Here is a 19969-nt window from a genome sequence, read left to right as displayed (position 1 = left end):
AGTTCCTCAAGCCATGGCAACATCCAGTAAATCTCCTCTTCACTGTTTCCAGCTTAATGGCATTTTCTACAGCAGAATGACCAAAATTGAACACAATATTCCAACGGCGGTCTCGCCAACATCTTGTACTACTTGAATATGGCATCCCAACTTAATGTCCTGTCTGAGTAAGGCCAATGTGCCAAAAGCTTTCTTCAACCACCAAGTCCACTTGTGATGATACTTTCAGGAAACCATGTGTCGATACTCTTCAGTCCCTCTGTTCTACAACACTCCCCAAGGCCCTACTATTCACTCTGAAAATCCTACACTCACCTGTCTTCCCAAAATGTAACACCTCACACTTATTCGAGTTAAGCTCCTTGGCCAACTCGCCCAGCTGAACAAGATCTCTCTGTAAGCCCTGATAACCATTTTCACTGCCAACAACATCATCTCTTTTAGTGTCACTTGCAACCTTAGCAACCATGCCTTGTACATTTGCATCCAAATCATTGATATAGTCGACAAATCGAAATGGGCTCTGGGGAACACCACTAGTCACGGACCTCAAGAAACATCTCTCTACTATCACCCTCTGCTTCCTACCATTAAAGCTATTCTACATAAACTTAGCTAGCATCCTTGGATCCCATGCAATCTAACACAGGCTAACAAAGGGAAATATGTACTTAAAGCAGGGCCCTTAACTCAACTGTAAACTCAAAAATTAATTCAACTGTTCAGACGTGTCTAAAAGATGCAATGATATTTCCACAAACTGAGTTCCAACATGGCAGAAGCTTTGTACGTTTTGCTACTGTCCATGTGTTTGTGCTCCAAGGGAAAGTCGAGAGCCAGTGGATTGTGTCTACTGTTGACCTGTTGTGGTGGTAGCAAATTGCAGTGGGTCCAAGTCCTTACTCAGAGATATGCTAAGTCTGGCCATGAGCAACCTCTGAAACAACTTCATCACACAGTGAAGAAGGGGATGTGAATACTACCGGGTGATAGCCATTGCAGCATCTCACCCTGCTCTTCTTAGGCACTGAAAGTAAAGAAAGTATCAACTCAGTTACAATTTTAAATTTAATTTAAATGCATTTGTTTTTAATATTTTAACTCTGGGTTAATTTTTAATCATTTTCAAACTCGATATTCTGCAGATGATGGAAATCCAGAGCAACACACAAAAAATGCTCCATAGGTGAAGCAGCTGACATTTCAGACTGAGGCCCTTCTTCAGGACTGGAAAGGAAGGGGCAAAAGACAGAATAAGGTGAGGGGAAGGAGGACAAGCTGGCAGGTGATAGGTGAAACCAGGTGAGGGGAAAGTGGGAGGGTGGTAGAAGGGGAAGAAGTGAGAAACTGGAAAGTGATAGGTGAAAGAGATGAAGAAGAAGGAATCCAATAGAAGAGTAGAGTGGACCATGGGAAAAAGGGAAGGAGGAGAGGCATCAGAGGAAGGTGATGGGCAGGTCAGGAGATGAGAAGGTAACCAGAATGAGGAATAGAAAAAGAGAGAAGTCAGGGGAGAGAAATTACTGGAAGACAGAGAAATAGAAGTTCACCCCATCAAGCTAGAGGCTACCCAGAGGAATGTGAAGTATTGCTCCTCTAACCCAAGAGTGGCCTTATTGTGGCAGCAGAGAAGACCATGGACCAACATGTTGGAATGGAATGGAAAGTAGAATTAAAATGAACAGCCACAGCAAAACTCCGCCTTTGTGCTGGATGGAGGGAAGGTGCTTGACGAAGTGGTCTCATAATCTATATCGGGTCTCAACAATGTAGAGGAGGCCATACCAGGAGCACCAAATATAGTAGATGACCCAACAGTCTTGCAGGTGAAGTGTTACCTCACCTGGAAGGACCGTTTGAGGCCCAAAATTGTGGTGAGGGAGGAAGTGGAGGGGCAGGTGGGTGGAGAGAGGGGAAGAAGTGAGAAGCTGGAAGGTAATAGGTGGAAAGGGTAAAGGACTGAAGAAGAAGAAATCTGATAGGAGAGGAGAGTGGACCATGGGAGAAAGGGGCACCAGAGGAAGGTGATGGGTAAGTCAGAAGAAAGGGTGAGAGGGTAAGCAGAATGGGGACTATAAAAAAGAGAAGGGGATGGGGAGAAACCCCACTGGAGATGGAAGAAGTTACAGAGAATGATTTGCTGAATCTTTGGGCTTGTGGGATGGTAGGTAAGGACAAGAGGAACCCTATCCCTGTTATGGTGCAGGAATGTGAGGTGAGGAGGAATGTCCGGGAAATGGGGGAGATGCAGCTGAGTGTGATGGCAGAGGAAGGGGAAATCTCAGATGTCCAGGAATGAAAAGCTTCACCCTGAGAACAGGTGTGGTGGAGACGGAGAAACTGAGAAAGAGGAATGGCATTTTTGATAAGTGGCAGTGTGGGAAGGGCTATGGTCAAGATAGCAATGAGAATCAGTAGGTTTATAAAAGATATCAGTAGATAGTCTGACTCCAGAGATGGAGACAGAGAGATTGAGAATGGGGAGTGAGCCGTCTGAAATGGACCAAGTAAATTTGATTAAACAACTTTTAATTATTTTAAATATCAATGAATGTCAGCAAAATTTGCACACAATCAGTATTGTCCACCATATGTGACTGAGGGCAAAGCTTAACCAACTGTCACAACTTCTCAGAGTCTTGTTGATTGGGTTCCAGCATATGTGGTCTGCCTGATGTGTGATCATTGGTCGTTCTCTAACAACTTGGTGACCGCCAGCCAATGGCATTGAGGCTGAGACCTCAGCCACGCAGATCACACCGTTGGTGAGTGCGGATGCTGGAACAGGACATTAGGCACTGCCCACAACTCATGGAGACAGACCAGACCCATCCCGCACAGCGACTCCAGCCCATGGGCCATTGGTTACACCTATGGTTCTCAACCCTACACTGCAGGAAGCAGCGTCTCAGAGGTCCTTATCCAACAATGTCTAGTCTTAGGCTAATGAGCGAGAAGTAACATCGTCACCACACAAGTGCCAGAAAATGGCAATACCCAGAAAGAGAAAGTCCAGCTGCCACCCTGACATTCAATGACATTACTATCACTGAATCCCCCACCATCTATTTCTCGGGGTTTACCACTGACCAGAAACCGAACTGGAGAAGCCACGTAAACAGTGTAGCTACAAGACCAGGTCAGGGGCTAGTGATTCTGCAGTGAATGACTCATCTGCTATTTCCCCAAAGCCTGTTCACCATCTAAAAGGTTCAAGTCAAGAGTGTGATGCAGCATCCTCCACTCGCCTGGATGAGTACAGCTTCAACAGTGCTCAAGAACTTCAATGTCACAGAGGACAGAGCAGCCTGGTTGACAGGTACCCATCCACAACCATTCACTCACTCCACAGCATTGACGCATAGTAGCAGCGGTTTGTACCATCTGCAGGACCCACTGCAGCAGCTCACCAAGGCACCTTCCAAACACATTACCTCTACTTGAAGCACAAGGGCAGCTAAAACACAGGAAGGACAGTCCTGATGAAGGGTCCCAGGCCTTCAGAGATGTTGCCTGACCCACTGAGTTCCCCTAGCACTTTGCATGTTTTGAGCCACATACCATCTTGAGAACGTAGGGAGAATAAAGTGGGATTAATGTAGAAAAGGTGTAAATAGACGTTCGATGGTCAGCGTGGGCTCAATGGGCTGAAGAACCTGTTTCTGTACTGTACCTATAATGACTATGACACATTCCTATCAAATTCCACCACCTTCCATCCCTTTACGGCAGCCAATTAACCCACCATCTGGGAGGAAGTTGGAGCACCCAGGGGAAACCCACACAATCACAGGGAGAACATGCAGGTTCCTCATAGACAGCACCCCTGGTCAGGATTGAACTTGTGTCTTCGGAGCTGAGAGGCAGTGGCTCCGCCAGCTGCACCAATGTGCCAGGGGAGAATTAAGTGTGATGACTGCAAATAGGTGTATCATGGCCATCACAGTCTCAGTGGGCCTAAGGGCCTCCTTCCTCGTTGTATGAATCTCTGCCAACCAATGTCTCACTACCTGCAATCTTTTATGTACACCATGGGGCTTTTTATTTCCCGTTTTCTGGCTGTCAAGGTTGCCGAATCTGATCGGCTGCTCACAAAATTCAATGCCATATCATCATGCTGTGGTGCCAGATTCGGCAGATAGTCTGGAAATCCCCTGACTGTGAACCGACACGGAAGGGAGACTCCATCCCTGTCCCCAGCTGAATTTGGGTGGGGAGTGGCCCAGAAAGTCAGCAGTGAACTCCATCACGTGGACAGAACATTGGACGTAGAACAGTACAGCACAGGATGAAGCCCTTCGACCCGCAATGTCTATGCCAACCATGATGAAGAATTAAACTGAATCCCTTCTGCCAACACATGACCCACATCTGGCCATTCAAAGTCAAAGTCAAAGTCAAAGTTCAGATCATTTTCAGATGCACAAGTATAAGCACAGGTGAAATAAAACTTGCAGCAGCTTTACACATAGCATCAGATAAGCAGCAATCAGGAGAAAAACATAAAATAAACATAAATTATACTCCCTTTGTTTAAGAAAGCACACAGTTTGAACAGAAAAGTCCATTTTACTGCACATATTCCCAGCATATTCATCTGTCTGTCCTGTAACCTCTTCAACGACACTATCATGTCTGCTTACATCACTATCCCTGGCAGAACGTTTCAGGCATCCACTGCACTCTGTGTAAAAAAAAAACTTGCTCCACGCATCTGTTTTAAAGTTTCTCCCTCCCACCCTATAGTACTTGAGACTTACACCCTGGGGAAAAGACTTTGACTGTCTACTCTACCTAGGCCTCACTAAATTTTATAAATTTTTATCAGGACCCCCTCAGCTTCTGACACTCCCGAGAAAACAACCCACATTTCTCCAGCCTCTCCAAAAGCTCATACACTCTAATCCAGGGAGCATCCTGGTAATCCTCTTCTGTAACTTTTCCAAAGCCCCCACATCCTTCCTGTTTGGAAGGAACAAGAACGGCATGCAACACTCCAACTAGAGCCCAATCAAAGTTTTACATCACCGCAACATGACTTCCCAGCCCTTACACTCAATCCCTCTGCAAATGAAGACAAGCATTCTATCTATCTTCTTCACCACCCTAATCTACTTGCTTAGCCACTTCCTGGGAGATGTAGGCTTTTCCCCTAATATCTTGTAGCATGCCAACATGGCAGTTAGCACAATGCTATTACACTGCCAGCAACCCAGGTTATATTCTGCCACTGTCTATAAGGACTTGAATGTGTTCTTCTGGAGGCCACGTGGATTTTCTCCATGTGCTCTGGTTTCCTCTCATTTTCTAGATGTATCTACTCTAGAAATAGGTGAGGCGGAATTACGATGGCCCTCAATGGTGGCCCCTTCATATTCATCTGTGAAAACACCTTTGCTGTCTCTCTTTTTCCTTTTCAGGGTGGACCCTGACCTGGAGTTACATTCAGACTTCGGTACTTTGTGGTGATGGGACCTGCTCACGAGCTCATTCCTGGCTGCTTTTTGATACCCCAAGTACACGGCCTAGAAGACAAGCACCTTCAGGGTTCCGAGGTTTCGCAGCCCTATGGATGGGCTGTTTCCAAGCTGGTGCTGCCAACTGGAAGTGTTGCAGGAGAAAACGGAACATCGGGAGCAGCGGATCAGCTGTTGGAGGCTCCATATTCGGTGAATCAAGCTCTCTCATTGGTGGAGGAGAGTTTGCTGCCAATTCTTTGGGTGGAGAACTCAGGAAAAAGAGGCGGCGCAACAGACTTTTGAGACCGTAAATCAGCGAGTTGTTTTGTTTTGTCTCTCCTCTCGCTGTGAAAGGAGACAACTCTTTTCCCCTTTATCAGGGAGAGAGAGAGCCTGTGACATGTTGAATTGTTGGGTGAACAATTAGTTTTTGTTGTACTGCAGATCATTGGGGGCTTTACTATTGCATGCTTGGTGGGCAATTTTTTTTATGGAAGGGGCAGGGTGGAGGAGGGTCATTGCTTTGCTACTACTTGTGTGTGGGAGGGGGAAGTAGGGGGGCTTTGGGGTTCTAACGATTTTACTGTCACTCACTATTCGGGACACTCTTCTGTTTTTGTAGACGTCTGTGAAGAACAAGAATTTCAGGATGTATATTGCATACATTTCTCTGATATTAAATGGAACTATTGAACTATTAGCTTAATTGGTCACATGGGTATAATTGGGCAGCACAGGCTCTTTTGGGGCACAAGGGCCAGTTACTGTACTGTTGACTGTTCGTTAGAGGAACTAGGTTAGGAAATTCACTTTTAATTTTTAATTAATCAAAGCTCACACTCTATTGTCTCTGCACAAACAACCACGTGAATATGGTGACCCCAGGCCAGCAACTTAGAACATGAATTCTACTGTTTCCTTTGTACCAATACTCAGGGGTGCAGTGCTAGTTTTTTAGGTGCCGGGGCTGACAAAATGCTTGCCATTTTCTACATCCTCTCTATGTCACACCCAATTTGTGTGCCTGCTTATTTCATGCACTGGGCAACTTCCTTGCCCCATTCATGTAATGAGCAGGTACACAAATTAAGTGTAACATACATACATTACATACATATATAATAGATACACACACACACACACACACACACACACACACACACACACACGTGTATATATATATATATATATATATATATATATATATATATGAATAGGGCTTCTTATAATGTCAAGCACTAAACCAAGATGAAAGAAATATATGAATTCCAGAGCTCCATAGAAATATAGTGATAGTTAAGACATTAACAAGATTATAGCCTATCACTACATTTCAGTGTATAGCGGGTACAATAAAACATATAATAATTTAATAATATGACATGGTTGCACTCACTAATTATCATAAAATATAATTATCAACCAAGTAAATAAAAAGACGGTAATCATGTATTTTACCAATTTAAAAGTAATTACCTACTTACCAAATGCCACCAATGGGAAGTTTCACAATAATTTTCACAAAAGGTCAGGCGTAATATGTGATCGGGGATCTGAAGCAACTCTTGTCCTGGTGTCATCTGCTGATCTGTGGTACCGCAGCCATGATGTGACATATGGCTCAGGATTCCACTGGACTAGAGGAGGTCCGTGTAGTTTAACAAACATAAGTGCTGATACATGATTTATGAGAATTCTTGAGCGTGTTTTTGTTATTATCAAGTTCGTGTGACTGAATCCTCTCTCACACTCAGTAGTACTAATAGGAATAACTTGTGAACAGCTCAGTAATGGGCGTAAATCTTGGGGGATGCGGCGTCCACGATCCTCCACATAATCTCTGAAGGCATTTATTACAGAGGAAGAAGAAAGCTTAAACCTCTTACAGAGAGATGATATTGCAGTTTCTCCATAATTAGGCAGTATTTCAACAGGCCAGTTATCTTTATCAAGGACACACATTTCATTTAGCAGGGATTTATACATACTTTGAGGTTTAGAAGTTTGAGAACATTTCAAGGATGTTGCTGTGAACATACGGTGCTGCAATTTGTTTATAAGACTAGTAAGAAACTGTAGAAAATTAATGGAGACAATTTTGTTGTTGCTTATTAAGGTAATTTCTCCAAACTTCCCCTTTTCAACTGCCTCTTGAGCTTCTAGAGTTTTTGTACCAGGTTGCTCTCTCAGTCCATGCAGTGATCTTATGCTCCGTTGGATCAGTTTGTCTGCATAAACAATTGGAGTAATGTGTTTCTGTAAACACTCTGACAGTAAACCAAGTTCATGCAACGTGTCATACATTAGAGCTAAATCCAATAGAAACTGTTCTGAAGAAAGTCTTTTCAACAAACCTTCATAGGTTTTTCTGTCACTCCCAGATCTTGTTTCAAAATGAAAACACAGTGCTTCATAATTTTGCCAAACTGCTGAAACTGTTCGAAATGAACTAGCTACCCACCTGGTGCACAGAACATGGCCTATTTTGCAAATTTGTCGTTCTAGTTGAGAGGCATATTCAGACAATTCCTTTTGATTTAGAGTAAAGAGAGTACAATTTGTCCATAAATGATTGAAAATTATTTACTGTATTCCATGAACTTTTCTCACTGAATCACCTACTATAAGTTCTAATCTGTGATTAAGACAGTGCCAAATTATCACATCAGGGCAATGTTCCTTGAGAATTGTAGCAACACCAGATTTGACACCAAGCATTACGCTCGCCCCATTGCTAGCAAATGCTACAAGATTCTGTTTCAAGTAAGAGTCATCAAACCCATGGTTATTGAGACAACTCAATAGATGCTTAGCAATAGTTGCAGCTTTCTGATCGGGCAGTTCAATTAGATCTAAAAACATAAAATGGGGATCACCTTCCTTATCACTTTCACATTTCAAATAAACTATTAGGGCAGTCTTGATGCTTAGGCTTGTTGATTCATCAATGAGAACAGAAAATTTGCCATTTATCTGCTTGATAAGCTGGTAAATTTTCTTTTCATTTTAATGGCTATGTGATTAATTATCTCTGTAGCACTAGTGTGGGAATACAGTCCAATTCCAATGTCAATACCATTTTTTTTAAGTTCCAATAAGCCAGAGTGATCAGAGTATGGTCTGTCATTCTGAGCTAAATAATATGCAGAAGGAAAAACTGAACAAGTTGCCTTTAGATGCAAAGAATTCATGGTGTCACATAATTTTCCAAGAGCATCTTCACTAGCTATATTTTCAACACTTAGAGCAGCAGTGTGAGCTTTTGATAGTTTGTGATCAACAAACCAGAGAGAACCATTTTTGCCATTGTAGGGGTAGCACTAACACTTCCTCAAATTTCAGCTTCTTTCTGCTTCATTGTGCGAATGCTCGATTCGTTCTTACCCACATTCCGGCCCACTTCGACAAGCGACATGCCACCTTTTCAAAGATCTAAGATTTTGATTTTCTCAGCGAACAATGCTCAAACAATGAGTGCTGGAGAGAGACTGAGGATCTGTGAAATGGCAGGAGGCTACAGCAGGGTATGCCGGGACAATGGGTTGAGCGAGGAGGAATTTCACAAATACCTAAATAAAAAACAGTCACAGCTCCAGGATTTCACCAAAAACGATCAAATATCCTCATGTTATTAGTGGTATTTTCCCCACCAGCCACCACCCCATCTCCTTAACCCCTGCTTCCATAAAATTTCCTCTATTTAATATGCGGCCGCTGTTAAATTCCCCGCTTGTTTATTTTGACTTTTTTTTACAGAGGTGCCGGAGCAGTGCTCCGGTGAGCTCTGGCAGCACTGCACCCCTGTCCAATACTCACTCAGACAACTTTTCCAAATTATAACACTGAAATAGGGGATCTCCATTGGCCAGATCCCCGGCGCGGGTGTTCTTCCTCATGATGGTAGGTCCCTTTAAAGAGTTATCGCTGATAGCACAAATGAAGTGTCCACTCTTATATTCATTCCTTATCAATTCAAATGTAGCATTCCAGTGTCATTGGATACATATCACCCGATTGACCCTTACCACCTTTTGATTGGCTCTGGTTCAGGGCTAAACCCTCATTGCTGGGGCAGTGGGTGTCAGTGTACATCCTTTGATGTGTATTACTTCACATGTTATAATTGCTTTGCTCATTGTTCTAATGGTTATCCTATGTATTTTCCCCAGTGCTTTTTATGCCAACATTAATAACCCAAGTGTTTGCATGCCACATGCCATTCTAAATCTCTTTTTGAAGATTTTGTTTGTCTTCCTACCATGATGTTGTGTTTAAGTATTATTGATTGCTGTTAAATGCCTTGATATATAGTATGAAATTGGGTACATTTTTATCATGTTTCTTCATGCTTTTGTACGGATAATTTTTTATTTATTTTTATTTATCTTATTTTTATAAGTTTTTACAATGCAGCAACCAAAAAACAGTAAAAAGAAAGATTTATACAGTGCAAAACATACATATCAAATGTACAGTTCACAACAGTTAAGAAAAATCACCCATAGTGGAAACGTATAAAGTTAGTAATCACCCCACCCTCCCACTACCCAACTCGAAGCCAACCTTACAATATATCAAAAAGTTAATCAGAACTTCTATCACCACAGAGCTCTATTTATAAAAAGACGGTATATTGCCTACTACCTGAGCTATAACATGCTTAGACATCCAAAAAAACCTTAAGTCTTAACCGAAAGAAGCTGGAAGTAAGGATTTAAATGCAAAAGAAAAAAAAAGAGGGATAAACCCTTAATCTAAACTGGAATTATGAAAATATTCAAGAAAAGGTCCCCACATCTTTTGGAACTTTATATCCGAATTAATAAGTGAATAATAAATCTTTTCAAGGTCTAAGCAGGACATAATGTCTCTGAGCCACTGAGTATGAGTGGATGGGGCAACATCTCTCCTCCTGAGAAGGACTGCACATCTGACCAAAAGAGAGGCAAAAGACAACGTACGACGCTTAGCCGGACTCAGATGCATATCAACTTCTCCCGAGGTACCGAAAAGAGCAATCAGAGGGTTAGGTTCCAAATAGCAATTAAGTATATGGGATAAAGTTAAAAAGACATCTCTCCAAAATTTCTCCAAGTTAGGACAAGCCCAGTACATATGGATAAGGGAAGCCTCGCCCTCTTTACACGTCGCAACAGGGACTAATATCAGGATAGAACCGCAATAATTTAGTTTTAGACATATGAGCCCTGTGTACAACCTTGAACTGTAAAAGGCAGTGGCGAGCACATAAAGAAGTTGAATAAACTGACTTGAGAATTGAATCTCAAAACTCGTTGGACAGAGAAAGATTTAAATCATGATCCCAGGCAGTTTTAATTTTGTCAAAAGGGGCTCACCTCAAAATCGTTAACATATCTCGAATACAGTAGTGGATATTAAACCTTTACCCAATCGATTCATACGAAGAAACAAGTCCACAACATTTTTATCGGGTACCTCAGGAAAGTTTGGTATTAAAGGGTTGATAAAATGTCTAATTTGGAGATATCTAAAGAAATGAGTGTTAGGTAGATTGAACTTTACAGACAGTTGTTCAAAAGTTACAAAGCGATTGTCTATAAAAAGATCTTCAAAGCACCTAATGCCCTTTCTGTGCCAGATAATATTTTTAAATCTTTATCAGCATTATTTGATGTAGTCATGAATGTTGGTGTTCCTTCTGTGCTATATTCATTCAACATATAAAGAATGGCATGATTTCCATGATTTTCTGTGGATCAAAAGGGGGGAGATGTTGGCCATTGCAGATTTAAAATATGGAAGAAAACATCAAACTCAAGTGGGTCAAGGAGAGTGGGATGAAGACATCCATTTTGTGAGACTGTCTTTGCAGTCCCCCCCACCCCCGCCACTCCCGCATCTTGTGGACTCTGAACTGGATCTTGCTCTGGGATAATCTAAGAATTACATTTGACCTCCTAAAGCGCAACCCCTCAAACTTGCCTTGACTAAACTCCATCTGCCATTTCTCTACCCATATCAGTCACATGTATGACTCCATTTCTTCACTTATGCTCTGCACTCCTTTTGGGGCAGAGGGTGCAAACAGCAGCTGAGTTTTCAGTTTTTGTTGAATAACTTGAGGGTGTGATTGCATTGAAGAGGTGCAGAGAGATTCACCAGTGTTACGTAGTGAAGGTAATGTTCAGTGGCATTGTGCGAAGATGACTTACGAACAAAATAAACAGCTGCATATTTGTTCCTGACCTCTCCATCTCTCGTGTGTTTTATTCACAGCCACCTGGCTTCCCAGTACCACAAACATAACAACTGGCAATAAGGTGACAAATCCTCATCCAATATTTTTTTTCTTTTGGCAAGAAAACTCCATACACATTGCTGGCGGTATACCACTGTGTAATGTGAGAGCGTGAAAAGCAAATGCTGCACACCATGAGAAAACAGCCACTGGAAGCGTGCTGATCAGTGATGGGACCTTTGCTATTTGAAATATACATAAGTGATATTACGTAGAAATTATGATCAGTAAGTTTGCTGATGACTTTGATTGTGGAATTGTTGACCATGTGGAGGGTAACCTAAGTATAATAATGATGTGTTGATGAATTGGGCTAAGAAATAGCAGATGGAGTTTTGTTCTGATAAATGAGAGATGATGCAGTTTGGGAGTGATCCTGAGGCTAGCACATGCACAGGGACTGACAGGGACACAGGGAGCAATGAGTAACTGAAGGACATCTTCAGAATCAGGTTTGTTATCACAAGCATGTGTCATGAAATTTGTTAACTTAGCAGCAGTAGTACAATGCTATACATAATATAGAAGAAGAAAAAATAAAAAATAATAACAATAAATAAATCAATTACAGTATACATATAATGAATAGTTGAAAAATCATGCAAAAACAGAAATAATTAAAAAGTGAGGTAGTGTTCATGGGATCAATGTCCATTTAGGAATCAGGTGGCAGGGGGAAAGAAGATGTTCCTAAATCACTGAGTGTGTGCCTTCAGGCTTCTGTACCTCCTACCTGATGGTAACAGTGAGAAAAGGGCATGCCCTGGGTGCTGGAGGTCCTTAATAATGGAAGCTGCCTTTCTGAGACACCGCTCCTTGAAGATGTCCTGGGTACTTTGTAGGCTAGTACCCAAGATAGAGCCAACTAAATTTACGACCCACGTCCTGTGCAGTAGCCACCCCCCGATACCAGACAGTGATGCAGCCTGTCAGAATGCTCCCTACTGTATATCTATAGAAGATTTTGAGTGTTTTTGTTGACATACCAAATCTCTTCAAACTCCTAGTGAAGTATAGTTGCTGTCTTGCCTTCTTTGTAGCTGCATTGATATGTAGGGACCAGGTTAGGTCCTCAGGGATCTTGACACCCAGGAACTTGAAATTGCTCATTCTCTCCACTTCTGATCCCTCTATGAGGATAGGTATGTGTTCCTTCGTCTTACTCTTCCTGAAATCCACAATCAGCTCTTTCATCTTACTGCTGTTAAGTGCAAGGTCATCGCTGCAACACCACACCACTAGTTGGCATATTTCGCTCCTCTACGCCCTCTCATCTCCATATGAGATTCTACCAACAATGCTTGTATCATCAGCAAATTTATAGATGGTATTTGAGCTATGTCTAGCCACACAGCCATGGATACAGAGAGAGTAGAGCAGTGGGCTAAGCACACACCCTTGAGGTGCACCAGTGTTGATCATCAGCAAGGAGGGGATATTATCACCAATCTGCACAGATTGTGGTCTTTCGGTTAGGAAGTTGAGGATCCAATTACAGAGGGAGGTACAGAGGCTCAGGTTTTGTAACTTCTCAATCAGGATTGTGGGACTGAAGGTGTTAAATGCTGAGCTATAGATGATGAACAGCATCCTGACATAGGTGTTTGTATTGTCCAGATGGTCTAAGGCCGTGTGAAGAGCCATTGAGATTGCGTCTGCCATTGACCTATTGTGGTGATGGGCAAATTGCAATGGGTCCATGTCCCTGCTGAGGCAGGAATTCAGTCTGGTCATGACCAACCTCTCAAAGTATTTCATCACTGTAGATGTGAGTGCTACTGGGCGATAGTCATTAAGGCAGCCCACATTATTCTTTTTAGGCACTGGTACAATTGCTCTTGAAAAAAGAGGGAACTTTCGCCCATAGCAGTGAGAAGTTGAAAATGTCCTCGAATACTTCCGCCAGTTGGTTGGCACAAGTTTTCAGAGCCTTACCAGGTACTCCATCTGGACCTTCTGCCTTGTGAGGATTCACCCTCTTTAACGACAGCCTAACGTCGGCCTCTGAGACAGAGATCACAGGGTCACCGGGTGCAGCAGGGATCTTCACAGTTGTAGTTACATTCTCCCTTTCAAAGCCGGCATAGAAGGCGTTGAATTCATCTGGTAGTGAAGCATCACTGCCATTCATGCTATTGGGTTTCGCTTTGTAGGAAGCAAGGTCTTATAAACCTTGCCAGAGTTGTTGTATGTCAGATGTCACCTCCAACCTCGTTTGAAATTGTCTCTTTGCCCTTGAAATAGCCCTCTGCCAATCATACCTGGTTTTCTGATGCAGACTAGGTCACCAGCCTTGAATGCCACAGATCTATCCTTCAGCAGATGACATACCTCCTGATTCATCCACAGCTTTTGATTTGGGAATGTATGGCAAATCTTTGTAGGCACACACTCACCCACACGTTTTAATAAAATTGGTAGCAATTACAGCATACTCATCCAGATTCGAAGATGAATCTCTGAATACAGTCCAGTTCACTGATCGAAAGCAGTTCTGCAAGTGCTCCTGTGCTTCCCTTGTCCATACCTTCTTGGTACTCACCACTGGTGCTGCAGTCTTCAGTCTCTGCCTGTACTCAGGAAGTAGAAGTACAGCTAGGTGATCAGACTTCCCGAAGTACGGAATAGCACGGTAGGCATCCTTGATGGTGGTATAGCAGTGGTCTAGTGTGTTGCTTCCTCTGGTATTGCAAGTGATCTGTTGATGGTAATTGTCCAAAGATCCTTGAAGATGCAGCAGAGGTAGTTAAGAAGGGACATGAGGATGTTGGACTTCATTGGTCAGGGCACTAAATACAAGAGCTGTGATGCTACACTCGAACTTTATAAAATATTGATCAGACCTCAGATGGTATACTGAGTGCAGTTGTGGTCACCAATGTACAGAAAGATACAACAGCACTGGAGAGGGTGCAAAGGAAATTCACCAGGACGTCGCTTGCAATGGAGTATATCAGTTATAAGGAGAGACAGGAGAGTCTAGGTCTGTTCTCCCTGGACAAATGGGGATTAAAATAGGACATGACAGTGGTATATAAAATTATGAGGCCTATAGACAGGGTAGGCTACAGGAAACTTTTCGTCATATGAAAGGTGAATTAAGCTAAAAGACCATAGATTGTCTTTGTTCATCCAGCGAGTGGTGAGCACCTGGAGTTAACTGTCAAGAAGCAAGGTGGAAGCGGTCACTGCCAACATTTAAAAATTGCCTTTAATCAACCAGTCGTAGTGGACTATGAGCCAAGTGCTGAAGGATGTGATAAATATAGATGTATCCACATTGGTCAGTATGGATTTGTGGGCTGAATGGCCTGTTTCTACAACTATGCAACCTTTTAGAGATACCTAGACCAGCATATAAATTATCATGGCACAGAAGGCTATGGACCAAGTACTAGTAAATGGGTTTTGTGCATAAAGGTCCCTGATGGATAGCATGGACACTGTTGGCTGAAGGGCCTGTTTCCTTTTAACACTATAACTGAAATACTGTTCATTAATTATCATCTTGAAAATTATTAAATATACATAGTATTCAAGTATATGTTATTGTTAATGATTAACTTAAATATTATTTAAATAGTAATGAATATCCAGGTTCAAGAACAGCTACTTCTTTTCAATCATTTGGTTCTTGAACCAACGGGGACAACATTTATCATTACAGTTTAGCAGCACTATCAACACTCTGATCACTCTCCTCTAAAATGGACGTAGGTCTATTTGTTTTAGTTATATTTTTTCTTGTTAAGATTATGAATAATCTATCTTCAATTAATGTTTTTCTTGTGAATGCTGCTTATCTGATGCTATATATCCCTGTGATGCTACAGCAAATACATTTTTCATTGCACCTGTGCACATGTGTTCCTGTGGATACGATAACTCCTTTCAACTTTGATATATTTCAATGTTAACCCGGAGAAGTGTGAGGTGGTACACTTTGGAAGGACAAACTCCAAGGCAGAGCACAAAATAAATGGCAGGATACTTGGTGGTGTGGAGGAGCAGAGGGATCGCGGGGTACATGTCCACAGATCCCTGAAAGTTGCCTCACAGGTGGATAGGGTAGTTAAGAAAGCTTATAGGGTGTTAGCTTTCATAAGTCGAGGGATAGAGTTTAAGAGTCGCGATGTAATGATGCAGCTCTATAAAACCCTGGTTAGGCCACACTTGGAGTACTGTGTCCAGTTCTGGTCACCTCACTATAGGAAGGATGTGGAAGCATTGGAAAGGGTACAGAGGAGATTTACCAGGATGCTGCCTGGTTTAGAGAGTACGCATTATGATCAGAGATTAAGGGAGCTCGGGCTTTACTCTTTGGAGAGAAGGAGGATGAGAGGAGACATGATAGAGGTGTACAAGATAATAAGAGGAATAGATAGAGTGGATAGCCAGCGCCTCTTCCCCAGGGCACCACTGCTCAATACAAGAGGACATGGCTTTAAGGTAAGGGGTGGGAAGTTCAAGGGAGATATTAGAGGATATTAGATATTAGAGGTTGGTGCGTGGAATGCACTGCCTGAGTCAGTGGTGGAGGCAGGTACACTAGTGAAGTTTAAGAAACTACTAGACAGATATATGAAGAAATCTAAGGTGGGGGCTTATATGGGAGGCAGGGTTTGAGGGTCGGCACAACATTGTGGGCCGAAGGGCCTGTACTGTGTTGTACTATTCTATGTTCTATGTTCTATGTTATTTATCGGTTAATATAAGCGGTGATTATCTACAAACTAATTAAATATAGGGAATAAATAAGTATGTTATTGTTGATTATTAATTTAAATATCATTTATAAATAAATAATAATCTTGTTAATGATTAGCTTGAATACAAGTATTTTTTATATAAGTAATATCCAGGTTAATCATTAACAGTTATTAAATACAAATAATATTCAAGCATGTCATTGTTGATGATTAACTTAAATATCATTTATACTTAACTAATGTAAGTTATTGATTAACTTAAAGATCAATATTATTTACAAGTAAGATGTAAGTGAATCTTCAGTTTAAAATGATTATTTAGTCTGTATATTTATTGCTGTGCTCTGTATAGGACATGATCAGAAGTTTATAAGTATTACTTACATGTAATGTGTAAGTGAATGGTTACCTGAAGACTGGTGTTTAATTGATGTTGGTTGCTGATGTCCCAGGGAGGGGACAGGACAGGTGAGGTTCTTTAGGTCACCTGCCCTGGGCCGGAAGTCCCGCCCTCTCCCAATAGAAGCGCGGGCGCTTCCGGTGCCGGGGTTGTGGTCAGGAGTGAAGGCGGCAGGCTGCGGTATGGATTCCCCGGGACTGTTGCCCAGCGCCGGCAGCCCGTGAGTGCACCGGGGCCGTCTGCTGCCCTCGGTGGAGGGGCTTGCGGGTGAGTGCATCGTGCAGGCCAACCTACCTGAAACGCTGATTGACTTAAGGAGGCTAGGCTGTTTTGGGGTGTGGTGAGCGGGATGGAGATTGGAGAGAACTGTTGCTTCTTTATCAGTGCAGACGCTGAGGGCTACAGCATCTGTGGATGGAGGCGGAAGGCGGTCCAGGCTGAGAACTCCGTTGCTATGGGTACAGCGCTCTGCATCATTCAGGGAAGAGCTTGGGTTGAGCAACAGGCCTGGCTGCGCGGCCCTCCGGATGTATTTCCCCTTTGTCACTGGGCTCGGGCAAGACCTGATGCACGTCCCCTGAGCCAAAAACAGTGACTGTGCCTGGCAACATCCCCTCCCTCCCGTCCTCCTCAGAAACCCACGGGACGTGTGTGCAGGTCCAAACAAGACTGAGTTAAAACTGCGATGCTGTTTAGTTTCCTGCATTAGTTTGGATGCATTAAAACTAAACGCATTTAGCGCCTGAAAACTAAATGCATTTAATTTCCTGCATTAGTTCAGATGCATTAAAACTAAACATATTTTGCGCCTGAAAACTAAAGTTTCCTGCGCGTTAAACTTCTCAATACTGATTGGCCAGAATGGGGTTAAGTGATTGACTACTGACGTCCTCAATATCACAATGTCATGTTCTAGTCTACTATCAACGCGCTGACCTCAGCTCTCTAAGACCACCAACCTTTGGGTCATCTGCAAACTTGCTAGCTCAACTTCCACTTACTCATCCAAATAATTTACAAAAATCACAAAGGGGAGAACAGATCTCTACTGAACACCCTTAAGCACAGGCCTCCAGGCAGAATATGCTCCATCTACTGCCTCCCTCTGCCTTCTATGGGCAAGTTGAAAAGTAAAACTAGAGGGTATGACTTAAACCTGTAGTCGCCTAGTCACCCATTTTAATTTTCTACTTTCCTGGTAGCTACCCATTTTAATTCTACTTTCCATTCCCATTCCAACACGTCAGTCAATGGCCTCCTCTACTGCTGTGATGAGGCCACACTCAGGTTGGAGGAGCAACACCTTGTATTCTGTCTGGTATGAACATGATGGCAAGAATATTGACTACTTTAACTTATGGTAATTGCCCCACCACCACTATTCCTGTTTTCCCCCTCTACCTTATCTCCTTGTCTGCCTATCACCTCCCTCTGGTTCTCCTCCACGTTTCCTTTTCTTCCATGGCCTCCTGTCCTCTCCTATCAGATTCCCCCTCCTTCAGCCCTTAATCTCTCTCACCAAATGATTTCCCAGCTCTTTACCACCCCTCCCCCTATCCTGGTTTCACCTATCACCTACTACCTTGTACTTCCCTCCCCCACATTCGTACTCTTGACTTCTCGTCTTTTTTCTCCAGTCCTGATAAGGGTCTCGGCCTGAAACCTTCAACTGTTTACTCTTTTCCATAGGTGCTGCCTGGCCTGCTGAGTTCCTCCAGCATTTTGTGTGTATTGCTTGGATTTCCAGCGTCTCTTGTTTGTTACCCTGGGATAAGAGTCTGACCATTGGCCTTATCTGCACTCCTTATGATATTATAAATTTTAGAAAGTCATTTTCACTTCAGGGAAAATAGTCCCACCCTAACCAGTCTTGTAAATCAAGCCCTCCAGACCTGGCAGCATCTCTGAGAATCTTTTCTGCACCTTCTCTTAAAGTGTGCTGAGCAGAATGGCGCACATCACTCCCAAGTGCTGTCTCACCACCATCTGTGTGTCTGTAGTATGATGTCTCAGGTGTTGTACTCATTGTTTCAGCTGATGAAGACTGGTGTGCCATTTGCCTCCTTCACCGTCCTGTCTAAATATGTTGTTGCTTTCAGGAAGCTGCATACGTTTGGTCAATTAAGATTAGAGTTGAGGAAGCAGAGGATGTGTTTAGCACAGGGGCTGTGTCTCACTCCAGGCCCTGATGTACAGACATCCTGGATGTGCTAACTTACTTTACTGTGCTTTGTGCTGTAGGACTTACTTCTTGGAAGAAGTTTGCGCCAAAGATGTTGAAACGGAAGCAGAGCTCGAGAGTGGAAGCTCAGCCTGTTACGGACTTTGGTCCGGATGAGATGCTGACGGACAATGCCGACATCCTGTGGATTAACAAGCCTGTGAGTTGGATCTTAAGCTCCATCCTGCATGATGCTTGACTACCATCGCCCGTGTTTTTAGCTGTCCGAGCCTTGAGCTCTGCAATTGGACCAGGCTCTCGGTCAGGTCATTTCCTCTGAGGCGTACTGTCAATGCTTCTCTGTCTGGGTGTCCCCTTCTGGAGGATATTCCAACATTTTTCCATTTAAGGTGCTATATCAATCCAAGGATTTAATTCTTGTGGCTCTCTTCAGAATTGTTGCTATAAATGGTTGTAATTGTACAGAAAACAATACCTCTAGTCCAACAGCCACTTGCTTGTTTCCCACCTTAAAGCTACACAATCTGGGAAGTCTGTGAAGGGTTTCATCTTTAGTTGGTCTCAGTAATTGGCTGTGAGCTGCTGCCTGGCCCTATTTGATCTGTTTATGCTTATCAACAACTCGTTCTAAAGACCCAGAGCTGTGACGAAGTGGCCCTGCCTCACTATCACGTAACATAGAAAACTCAGAACTAGGCCGTCTGCGCTGTGTCAGTGATATTCTAACCCAGTTTCTTCCCACCTACTCGCCATCTCCTGCCACCCACTCCCTTTTTCCCTGTAACTTCGTTCATGTAGTATGATTATCATGTGCTTGTAGCTGTGTAATCTGCATTGCTTCTGAAAGAGCTGCACTCACGGGTTTCACGTACCTTTCCTCTTTCCTAGTCTCCCCAGATCCCTTCTGAAAGTTCCTGTTGAATCTGTCTGTACTGCCCT

General features: G+C 42.9%; 1 protein-coding gene across 1 annotated transcript in view; it reads left to right on the top strand.

Annotated features, from left to right (window-relative positions):
- Nucleotides 1–17010: 17010 nt before the first annotated feature.
- Nucleotides 17011–19969, top strand: part of nalcn (sodium leak channel, non-selective) — a 195788-nt gene continuing 192829 nt past the window's right edge. The window contains exons 1-2 of the mRNA XM_072258858.1: nucleotides 17011–17115; nucleotides 19090–19229. Coding sequence (XP_072114959.1) covers nucleotides 19122–19229 — 108 coding nt within the window. The 5' untranslated portion in view covers nucleotides 17011–17115; nucleotides 19090–19121. The remainder of the gene's footprint in view (nucleotides 17116–19089; nucleotides 19230–19969) is intronic.

The sequence above is a fragment of the Mobula birostris genome, chromosome 5 (assembly GCF_030028105.1).
Source record: "Mobula birostris isolate sMobBir1 chromosome 5, sMobBir1.hap1, whole genome shotgun sequence".
NCBI lineage: Eukaryota > Metazoa > Chordata > Chondrichthyes > Myliobatiformes > Myliobatidae > Mobula > Mobula birostris.
This window is presented reverse-complemented; position numbering and strand designations above follow the sequence as displayed.